The sequence below is a fragment of the Muntiacus reevesi genome, chromosome 3 (assembly GCF_963930625.1).
Source record: "Muntiacus reevesi chromosome 3, mMunRee1.1, whole genome shotgun sequence".
Taxonomy (NCBI): Eukaryota; Metazoa; Chordata; class Mammalia; order Artiodactyla; family Cervidae; genus Muntiacus; species Muntiacus reevesi.
In genome coordinates, this window is record NC_089251.1 from 58314250 (window position 1) to 58326322 (window position 12073).

General features: G+C 43.6%; 1 protein-coding gene across 2 annotated transcripts in view; it reads right to left on the minus strand.

The window, feature by feature from the left end:
* Positions 1–346: 346 nt before the first annotated feature.
* The window catches only part of ST6GAL2 (ST6 beta-galactoside alpha-2,6-sialyltransferase 2), a 55295-nt gene continuing 43568 nt past the window's right edge, over positions 347–12073 (minus strand). For both annotated transcript variants that reach the window (XM_065929191.1, XM_065929190.1), the window contains exon 6: positions 347–5046. In XM_065929191.1, the coding sequence (XP_065785263.1) occupies positions 4793–5046 (254 nt within the window). In that variant the 3' untranslated portion in view covers positions 347–4792. The remainder of the gene's footprint in view (positions 5047–12073) is intronic.

A 12073-nucleotide genomic window follows, 5' to 3' on the forward strand; every position in this document is an offset into this window, starting at 1 on the left:
TGCCTTTTGTGCTGGAGGGCTTCCCTCCTGCCAGATTCTGTGCACTTGGGGTTTCCTGAGCATGGCATGGAGTGCCTAGCGCTGTCACTCCCCTGAATGTCCACGCCCATTCTCTCGGTCTGGCAGGTAACCCTCTGGTGAGGACCACTGGCCCTACCTCTGTTTCAGGCTGGGTGTGTCCAGGTTCAGAGAGGGAAGTCTTACTGTTCTTACTCCTTTTGCAATCTTCCCATTAGATTTCGGCTCTGTGCCATTTTTTTCTTGAGACGCCTCATGATTTTGCCCTTCATTCATTGTTTTGTGCAACTTCTACAAATTAAAACAGAGACGCATCTAGACAAATGAAAACATGTTTTATTTACAGGGAAAAAAGTCTGTACATTGTGTACACATAAAAATATACAAAACCAAACTAGAAAATATCAAAGTGTTAAACTGTGTACAAACACGTTTAAAAGGTGACTCCTGGAAAACATCAAGCCTTAATTCGTTTTGAAGAGTACACATTTCATTTTAAAAAGTATCATACAAAAAAATTCCCAAAGCTGTTAAAAAAGTTGACTGGTTTTCAAGGATTTTTTTTCCAAGAAAAATTTCACAAGGATTTTTTATCTAGAATATAACACGATGTGTGGTGTCATAAATGTTAGGTTTTAACAGTTCTGATGCAGTTAATTTGTGTGAAACCTAAGCTAGGAGACTATTTCCCATAGAACCAAAAAAGCATTTCTTCCCCTAATCTTGCAAAAACCATGAATTCTAGATCAACTTCCCATCAAAGATCAGACTTCAGTTAGGTTTCTGATGAGGACATAACTTTTAGGTTGTAGTTCTACCCTCAGAGCACCTTGTAAATATTTCTGCCATATTTTTTAATGTAGCCAGAAGGTGTGAAATATGAGTGCATGGGAAAACTGGATTTTTTTGTTTCACAGAAAGACATATAACAACTGCTTACTTTTCTTAAAAAACTGGTGTTAGAATAATTAAAAAAAATTTATTGTCAAAGTTTTAGAAATAAAGTTTGATGAAAAAAAGAACAGTTGAAAAGCAACCATGTGTGTAGATATGTATATATACAATTATATAACTATATCTACATGCACACTTGTTATAACAAGAATCAGAACTATATCAGTATCTTTCATTCTTTAAATTCCATTAGCCTGAGCTCATAAAGAAATTTTCTGGATTTCTTCTTACTAAAAGGCTTCAGCTACTTAATAAAGCAAGAATCAGAACTTATAATTTATTCCCTCAACAGATTAATATCTTTCATTTACCAGTGTATAAATAATGCCTGAGAGACAGACACACAGACACATGCAGAATAATTTCATGATGGAAATATCTGGAGTATAACACACAAGTGTGAACTCAGGCACACTTTCCCTAAGCACTGAATTTCTACATACATGCCCTCATTGGCTGTGGAACCTCTGGGTAAGAGTCCTAAACAATCAGAAAGTGAGAAGTTGACACAGGGAATCTGGTTGAATATATTCAGACACTATGTGGCCTGTGCACTCAGCCACGTGTTTCTCGGTCATCACCCTACCTCCTGGCTCTGCCTCTCCCCATAGTTAAGCAGCAGTGGGACTGGGTCACTTTGGTCACCAGCCTCAACCACACACGGTGCCTTGATCTCTAAGAGAAAGGCTGGAGAGAGTGCTTTCATCATGACATCATCTGTGCACATAAAACCCTCTATCACCTACCATCCCTCACGTGATCCTGACCCCACTCCACATGGCCAGACTGGACCTAATTAATCCTGTGGCTGTGAGTGTTCCTGCCCCTAAGGGACAGCCCACAACATCAGGAATTAATCTGTTCCACCAGAAGGAACTGGCTCATGGTCATGTAACAGAGTGACCCCGGGTGGCTTTAAACACTTACTTTCATCTCCCAGCTTTGAGAAGGCTGATCATTACTTCAGCATGGCTTTGTCTAGATGCTACAGCTACTGTGATGACGATTACTGGGGAGCCCAGGGTTGGTTAAAGGAGGGTGTGGGATATGTGGGAGGGCGGGGCTGGGGTTCCCTGAGGCCTGCATACTGTGGACAATGACAGACCCGGGACCAAAGTTGAACCAAAGCCCCTCGCCAGCCCTACCGGAGGAGGGTACTTATGTACCTCCTTCCTGTCCACCTGTGGGCCCTTCGCCCTTAAGGTGATGCAAAGGGCCAGCACTGGCATCCCTGGGGACAGTGAGGATGCTCTACATATTAGACCCTCCCTTCATACCTGGGGAAGGGCTGCACAGCCTCAAGGGGAGGACCTGGGACCTGGACGTGAGTGAGTTGTCATTTCTGGTCAACATTTCAGTGTGACAACAGCAACAACAAAAGATGGAGTGAAGTTACCTGAAAAAGTGACACAGAGTGACCTTCTTCAGTCCTGAGAGAGAAGAAAGGATCATCTAATGGCCTCAGTTTATGGAGTATCTCTTTACAGCAAGGGTGGAAGTTCTGGAAGAGGTGAAGTCTGAAAGCAAAGCAGCGGGCACCATTTCCTTTAATTCCTTCATGGAGAGGCCGGCTGCTTATTGCAATGTGTGTATTTCGAGGGTTTAATCACTGTCTGCAGACGTGAAGAGTCAACACATCAACTATAACTGCCTAATAGTTTCAAGGAGCTAAACAACTTAAACTCTTAAGCAGAAGAATGCCCAGCCTGCAATGTATAAATACTTGTACCACGTTGTTTTTAATAGACCCTGGTTCCCAAGAGTCTTTAAGGCCATAATTAATCCAAAATCTTTAAATTTTCTTTACCCTCTTCAGTCTTTCTTATAACCTCTGTGAACTAAAAGTACATTTTAAAAGTGAATGGGTTACAACAAAAGTGTATTTGGAGGCCTTTGAAGTGTTTTCTGGGGCTTCTGAACTTGAAAATCTATGCTGACCCGCCAGCAAATTTCCTTCTGCCCAGTAACTCATTGCCAGCAGAAGGGGCTGTTCTGGACACAAGGGGGCCCAGAGGGGAACCCAGTAGGAAGGTGAGTGAAGAAACTTCAGTGTCATGGGCAATTGAGGTCAGAGCCTGCACGGTCCGGGAAGGGCCCAGGGTGACTGGACCGGTCACCCTGCTCCAGCCACTTCCCAGAACAGGGCTGAGTCCCTTCAGGAAACGAGGGAGAAAAGTGGCCTGCTCATGTCTGCTTGGGTATTAGTTGGCAGGCTGGACAGAATTATCCATCCCTTATCATAAATCTGGAAGCGAGACTCTCACGGTAGGCTTATAGTGAATATTGTCACAATCAAAACTTTTCAATGACCCCAAATTCACTGTGGCAATAAGCCATAGGAGATGTCTGGGACCTGGCCCGATTTCTGCTGAGTAGACTGACCAGAGAGGCCAGTTTCTGTCAACCATTCTTGCTCAGGAAAAAAAAAATCCTTTTTACCTTCTGTACTAAACTTTCCTGATGTTCACACACTTGTGGAGAAGAACACATTTAATGAAGCTGTGACTGTTCTGGCCAAGAAGTTGTAACTGGACCGCTGAGATAGGTGTTGGGTATAGATTGAAATTGTACATTGAACTAAGGTATTCCATAATGTTTCTGTTTTACTACATATATGGAAAAAAATTTTTTTTTTGATGCTTTTGTGACAAAAATTGAGATTACAACAAAATGAGCTGCTACAGCTAACACACTGGGCTGACTCTCCCCTCTCACTGTCTTTCCCTCTGAATCATATACTTTTTTTGTTGTTAAAGAGCAGTGCTTTCACGCAAATGTATTTAATTATATGGCTTTGTTATGTTACTGACGTACAACAGATCTGTGAAGGTGATGGTGGGATTCCTAACCATCTGACTGTAGGAAGAAGTAGCGGGAAGTCAGTGTATCACCGTCAGGATCCCAACAGATGATATGAACCTGTGAGGAAAACACATGGAAAAGGCAGATGTGCAGCTCTAGAAGCACAGGGGGAAAGCTCTTGGCTGGAAGGTCCGCCCCCCCAGGCCCACCACCACCATGGGGACGTCCTGATTGTCAGTGTCTGTAGACACGCAGGCTGTGTGGAGGGCTGGCGGGTGCAGAGGCCAGAAAAGCCGGGGCCTGGGGCGTCCTGCCCACGGCCAACTGCTGCCCCGTTCTATGTGCACCTGCCGGCGAGGTTCCTGCGCGCCTGGGGATTCTGGTCAAGCAAGGAAACACGCACTGCAGGAGCGCAGAGTGCCTCCCCTGGGTGCCATCCGGGGCTGGCTTCTTCTTGGACTATCCAGGACGGGTGCTTCACGGTTTTAGAAACGTGTCCTGATGCACAAACTGCAAAGCCTTCGGTGGCAGCTGGGAGCAGAGGTGGAGAAAACACCTCACAGGATAGCCTGTGGGGTCTGCTGTTCCTATGGACATGTCTGAGTGATAATCCAGACGTTTGTCATCAACTCTGGGCTCTTTCACGACACATGGCATACAAATGACACAGCAGATGTGACAGGTACTGCCCTGAAGCGAGGGTGCTACCAGGTACAAACCACGTCATCCATCAGGTGTGTCGGCTGAAAGGAAAGACCAACATTCTGGAGCTATTTACCCATTTCTTACACATTATTATTTTTTTTTCCCTAGCTATCCTTGAAAATTTTTCTTTTGTATCTTTCTGGAGTCTGTTTCTTTGAATTCCATTTCTATGTTCTGAACAGTCGGACACACTCAATGGCTTAGATAGGGAAGAATCCCCATGGTCAGCACAAAGTCACAGCTACAGACCCGAGGTCACACGGCCTCCAGGGTGCCTTCCAGCATCTCCGGGATGCAGAGCCCGGCCGGGCCCTCAGGCAGCTGGTGGGCAGCGCACAGCCTGCAACCCGGGCAGCACGACCTTGCCTTTGCGATGCAGGTCGCCCTGGGAGCCCACGTTGAGCCGCTGCACCAGCAGCTTCTCGTAGAGCAGCGGGTGGTAGGCGCCCAGTGTGCAGGCGGCGTCATGGTAGGGCTCGTGGTAGTGACACAGGTCTGTCTGCCGCACTGACGGGACGTATTCATACACGTGCACCTCGCCACACAGGTTCATCATCAACAGGATGCCTGGTGGGGGAGGGGGAAGCAGAGCCGTGAGCAACTCGGGAAGCGGAGGCATCAGTCCTCAAGGGTGGCGGCTTCCACCGTCATTTCTTCCCTGTCTTTGTGTCTCTCTGTCCTAACCATGTGTCTGCTTAGAGTCTCTTTCCCACCAGAGAGCAGAGGATTTGAGGGTGAGGGTTGGGTCACTTATCCATCTTCTTGTCATTAGTGGCATGCACAGTACTGGTGGAGAGTTAAGGATCCATATTTGTTGAATGACTATATGACCTACTTTCTTTTTTTAAATTTTCAATTTATTTTTTAAATGAAGGATAATTTGCTTTACAGAATTGTGTTGGTTTCTGCTCAACATCAACATGAGTCAGCCATAAGTATATATATGTCCCCTCCCTCGTGAACCTCTCTCCCACCTTCCTTCCCATTCTACCCCTCTAGGTTGTCACAGAGTTTGAGTTCCCTGAGTCCTAAATGACCTACTTTCTTAAGGAGAAGTAATGGGGGGGACATCTTTAGATGGGGTGGAGGGTCACAATTGGGGCAGGAAATACCTGCTCTGTGTCCCCTGCTCTGTCGGCTTCACCTTGTGACTCTAGCTTCCAGTGAGTGGCATGTGTGAGGTCTGCGGACCAGGGCCATGCTAAGACACAATGCTATTACACAGTCACCCATCCAGCTGACCACTGGGGATCCAGGAATGAGAGAAGAAAAGACCAAGCAATCAAACTTAAGCAGAGGACAGTTGGGGCCAGACCTATATCCCCAAGTCCAAATATACTATCTCATTCCACACCCAGATCCACCTGATTTACAACAGGAGGACTGTGATGTAACAAAGAAATTCGTGTAACGTAAAAAAAAAACATTATTATAAAATCATTAAAAGGAAAGAGATACAGAGTTCAAGATTCATATTAAAAGTGTTTTTCTCACTGGAACTATCCATATTAAAGTTTCTTTGATTTCTTTTTTATTTTTAATATTCCAAATAGCTATAAAACTGCATCATCATAGAGGAAGTCTCATCTGGATCTATGCTAGAGAGCATTATTTTCCGAGCTCTGCTATTTTCCCCACCACCTCTGTTAACATTTACACTTGATTTTAGCTGAAAGGCCAAAAAGTGATGTATTAACACCTTTTAAACTTAAAATTATGTATGTGTGTGTGCTAAGTCACTCAGTCATGTCTGACTCTTCGATCTTATGGACTGTAGCCTGCCAGGCTCCTCAGTCCATGGGATTCTCTAGGCAAGAATACTGGAGTAGGTTGCCATTTCCTTCTCTCTTTTAGGAAAGGATAATCCTTGTTATGAAAAAGACATGAAAAAGACATGAAATCACACAGTGAGTTCCTGTTACAGACAAGGCTGGTCTGCAGAGGATAAGCATATTTCTAAGTAATCAACTGTGTTTGCAGCATGAAAATGCTCACAACTGGGGAAAGTCCAGCACGAGGGCTTGGGGGAATAGCGGGAAGGGCTTGGGGATGCAGAGAAAGGTTCCTGGGGGAGGTGAGGGCTGAATCTGTAGGTACCACTTGGGGGTAGGGGGAGGGGAGACAGGATGACAGAGAGGACCCGGTGCCCTGTTCAGAAAAGATCAGGACGTGCCTTGACAGCCACGAAGCTGCTTTCGGCTGCGAGTAAACGCTGTTCCTCACAGGAGACGCAGAGACTCTTCAAGTCGGGTTCTAGGAAGTCAAGCTGTTCCCAAGAGCTATGTGGAAACATCAAGTCCAGTTCAGTCCCCCTCCTTCCTCCCAGCTCTGCTGGCTCCCTCCTCCCCTCCCCCTTCCATGAGCTACCCCAATGTGACCCAGATCCAGGTAGAGCCAGAGAGGACCAAGGACCAGTGCCTTCATATATAAATATATTTTAAAACAACTCTTAGAGCTTCAGAAATACAGAAATTTGCTAGGCATTTCATGGCCATCCCAACTGAAGACCGACAGAGGTTTAGGAAGTGGGGTCCTTATCTTGAGTTATCTGCATTCTTCCTCCTGGTTTTTGCATCTCATTTTGTGTTCTTGTATGAACTTGCTTCCCTGGTAGTTCAGGTGGTAAACAATCCTCCTGCAATGCAGGAGACCCAGGTTCAATCCCTGGGTCTGGAAGATCCCCTGGAGAAAGGAATAGCAACCCACCACAGTATTCTTGTCTGGAGAATTCCATGGACAGAGGAGCCTGGCAGCCTGTAGTCCATGGGGTCACAAAAGAGCTGGACATGACTGAACAACTAACACACACACACACACATATGAACTTGTGAGTTCCTGTAACCATGAGCCTTTTTCCAGAGCATTCTAAAATTTAAGTTAGAGCTGATTCTGCCCCCAAGTGTTTAAATGATAGCCAGTTGTAGTGCTGACATCAAATTGTTAGGGCAACACCTTCAAAGGGAGGGAAAAATCAGTTTGCAACTTGTAGGGTATATGTGAAGGGTGGACAAGATTTAGAAAACCAAGTGGAGAATATTTTTAATTATTTAAAATTTTTTCAGACATCTTGGTCATTTCATTTAGCATATGTATACTCTGCTTTTTAATTTACCAAGCTGATATTACACATAAATTTGAGTTTAAATTTAAACTCTGCCATATAATAAATACTGAACATCATTATTAAACGTGGTTAAATCTGCACATCACTTTTCCCAGGAGTTCAGAGTACTTAGCCACACAAAATCCTGAAATGAAACTTCTGCATGTGTTGCAAAGAGGAAGTGGGTAGACCACGATGTCTGGAGTGTGTGCCCTGGCACAGCTGGGGGCTCGACTTGGGAGATGGGGTGTGAGGGGGAAAGACTGCAGGAGGTGGGGTTGGGACCACACAGGGAGGGACCAGGCCGATAGGCACTGTTGGAAGACTCTTCAGTTAAACTCACTCTGTATTAAACTGGGCACAGGCTGAGGACTGGGACTTATAAAAAGTTTATTTAAGAAAAAAAAGTAGGGGTTACCCTGGTGGTCCAGTGGTTAAGAATCTGCCTGCCAATGTAGGGGACACAGGTTTGATTCCTGGTCCAGGAAGATCCCACATACCGTGGGGCAACTAAGCCTGTGCGCCACAACTAAAGCCTATGAGCTGCAACAAGAGAAGCTGCCGCAACGAGAAGCCCAAGTGCCACAACTAGAGACTAGCTCCTTCTCGTTGCAACTAGAAAAAGCCTGAGTGCAGCAATGAAGACCCAACACAGCCAAAAAATAAATACATAAATCTTAAAAAAAAAAAAGGTAAACTAAAAACGAATGTTAACATTAAAAAAAAAAAAAAACAGGTGGCAGGCCCATGACCTACCATCCCGAGAATGACTTGAAGAGAGTGTCTTCACTATGGACTGAGACAAATGCCTGCACTGCCAGCAGCATCTCTTCTGACCTGCTGTGATGCTGCTCTATCACCATGGTGACGTCAACACCAACAACACGTGGTCCGCAGACATTTTCTCTGCGTTATGCTGATGAGGGACTGGGTCTGAGTTCCCCGCCTGCCTCCGGGTTTGATGACTTGCCAGAGGGACCTACAGGATCCAGCAGAGTCAGTGATTTACTACAAACCTGGCTTAGACCGTCCAGACTCCAGAAGGAGGCAGGTGCTGGGAAGAGGCCCCACTGCTGCAGGAGCGTCTGGGCACAGTGACCCACCCTGTCAGAAGGGAGGGTCTCCCCAAACCCAGGCTCCCAGAAGCCAGCCAAGGGTCAACCCTGCAGGCAGAGGTCCCTGGTGGTCAGCAGGCAGGCCAGCGGGGCTGCAGCCTGTCTGCACACACACCCTGTGTGTATAAACTCACAGCATCACATTGTTCCTCATCATTCCCCCAAGCCAGACCCATATGGGGAATTCACATCTGGCTACACTAAAAATTTTTTTTCATTTCCTTTCTTAGGACTGCTCAGGATTACCCCCAGAGCAAAAATGAATACAAATCATCTCATGCTATCTTATTCAGTAAAGAATTTTTAGAAAAATCACTTAAGGAACTTTTATGTTACATAATTTTGTTTATGGACTATTCAAAAGGAACTGCTTTCAGCACTAATAAAATTTTACTGCTTTCAGTGTGGAACCAGACTTTTTGACAAGTGGGTCAATATTTAGGCACTTTTTAATGTATTTTTCCAAACCAATCAAATGGGCATGCAGCCAGTTCCTAAAAATCTTTTAACATAATTCATGTTAAGTGTTTTGGCCAGGTTTTACAAATGAGTAGGGATTCACTTGAAGAAAAAAAAGTGCAAATTTTTCCGGGCAATTATGACTCAAGAGCCATTCATTTGCCAAATTACAGGTTTTAAAATATTGTATAATTCAATATAATTATCTAACCAATTAAAAAGCATTTCCACTGGTCTTAATAAAATGTCATAGTCTATGACTCAGCTTAACAAGCAGTATGTACACTTATTTATTTTTCCAAAACCTGGATAAAAAGCAAACTTCCACCTGCATGTTTGCATGTTATGTTCAGATGACCACAAATTCTGAATAAACAAGATTCTCCGATAAAAACTCTACTTTTGGGGCTTCTCTGGTGTCCAGTGGTTGACAATCTGCCTTCCAATACAGGGGACGCTGGTTCAGCACCTGCGTGGGGAACTAAGAGCCCACATAAGCAACTAAGCCCACTCCACAACTAGAGAGCCTAGACTCCGCAACAAAGACCCAGCTCAGTGCAACAACAACAACAAAAAAGAAACCCAAACCTTTACTTTGCAGATACATAGATGTGTTTGATGTGTTAGAGTCTAACAGAACTTAATCATTTAGACTTTGTGATCACACCAAATTATCTTACTTTGCACCTGGCAAAATATTAAAATGATACTCCAAATTGTTAACAATAATAGAATTTTCTCCTTGATGAATGTATCTTTTTAACATGGGGCAAAATAAGCTATGGACATAAATAGAACCTAATGCAAGTGATGGAAAAAATACAGGCTCTCATCAATTTCAGGTAACACTTGAACATAATTCACATGTCAGGTAAAAGAAATTTCTGAGACTATCCAATAAACCCTGCAAAACATGTTTCTGAATGAGAGGTGAGGGTGAAAAGTTAAGGGTATTGAATGTGCTGGTCTAATGGAAATGTAGTAGTTATTCTGTGGTTTCTCCATAATTCATCATAAGATGCAAAATTATGAAAACTGTACTTAAGATTACTGAAGGAGCAAAAATGACATTTTAAGTGACATTTCCAGAAGATATCTGTAATTAAAATGTGGTTTCTATGGGGATGAGATGAATTGGGAAATTGGAATACATGTACTATTGATACTATTTATAAAATCGATAACTAATGAGAACCTACTGTGTAACACAGGGAACTGTGGTGAATGGGAAGAAAATGGGAAGGAAATCCAAAAAAGAGGGGACATATGTATATGTATAGCTGATTCACTTTGTTGTATGGTAGAAACTAAGGCTGTAAAGCAACTGTACTCCAATAAAAATTAATTAAAAAAAAATTCAAAGACAATATTCACAATAGCAGCTCAACAAAATGAGTTACTTAAATGGTAAAAAAAAAAAGTGGTTTGGAAATTTGCATTTCATGTAATAAAATAATAATTTAACAAGCATCTACTATATTAAGTAAAATCATGTAATGCATGAATAATACTTGAAAATCAATTTTTTAGCCCATTTATATTGTATCATTTGATGGTAACTACATTCAGAATTCACTGTTTACAGGGAAATGTAAAAAGTTGTTCCTCATGAACATAATAACGATTGGTTTTACACAGTAATATATAGAGATGTTAAGCGGCTTATTATTTTGAGTTAACATGTTATTATTTTGTGTTACCATCTGAGTTTGGATGATATATTGGAAAATTAGAGTCCTGAATGCAAAATAAAGTGGAAAAGAAATGAAGTTATGACTTATTTTTAAGCATATTATTCTTGCCTGTATATTCAATAGCCTGAAATTACAGCGTTTGCATCTGTGAAGTCTACAAATAGTACTTATGCTATAAACAATTGAGGCTGCCTTTTCAAAAGGTGTGAGGGGGTGTTGGTGGTTTGTACAATGAAAGCATTGTCGACCATAGGCTAAAGCAAGTGCCCTATCAGTGCTAGTCAGGCTGGTGCACCAGGCCAGTCTGCTTGACGATGCTCAGCCCGGAGCCCCAGGGGGTGAAGCTGGAGGGCCTCCTACATCAGATGGCAGAACCATCCAGCCAGGCTTCAGGACTACGGATGAACTCACACACCTCCCACAAAACTATCAGTGTGTATGAAGGCAATGTGGAAACTATGGAATTCCTAGGAAATGACTCTCCATCCTCAGCCAGGCCTCAGTGCTGTCAGAACCACCTCCCAGTACCAGGTAATGAGAGAAGGCCCCCAGCATCCAGACAGGGATGAAAAAGAGAGATGTTCTTGCCATGCAAACAAGTGCCTCCCAGTGGACTGAGGGGAAGGGTCCTGACACTGTGAAACAAATGTTCCAAAGAAACGGGTCCTGTGGAGCATCCAAATTACCTGGATGTATGCTACTTCTTTTTATAAAAAAAGATTTTTTTTTAATGTGGACCATTTTTAAAGTCTTTATTGAATTTGTTACAATATTGCTTCTGTTTTATGTTTTTTTTTGGCCATCTGGCATGTGAGATTTCAGCTCCTGACCAGGGGTTGAAAGCATGCCCCCTGCATTGGAAGGCAAAGTCTTCATCACTGCACCACCAGGGAAGTCCTATGTTACTTCCTTTTAATTAAAAAAAAAACATAGAGCACAAAAAGCTCAGGTTGGTGCTCTGTGATGACCAAGAGCAGTGGGATGGAGAGCAGGTGGGAGGAAGAACCAAGAGGGAGGGGATACATGTATGTTGCTGTTTTGTCCCTCAGTCATGTTTGACTCTTTGTTACCCCATGTACTGTAGCCCACCAGGCTCCTCTGTCCATGGGATTTCCCACGGACAAGAATACTGGAGTGGGTTGCCATTTCCTTCTCTAGGGGATCTTCCTGACCCAGGGATCGAACCCAGGTCTCCTGCATTGACAGGCAGATTCTTTACCACT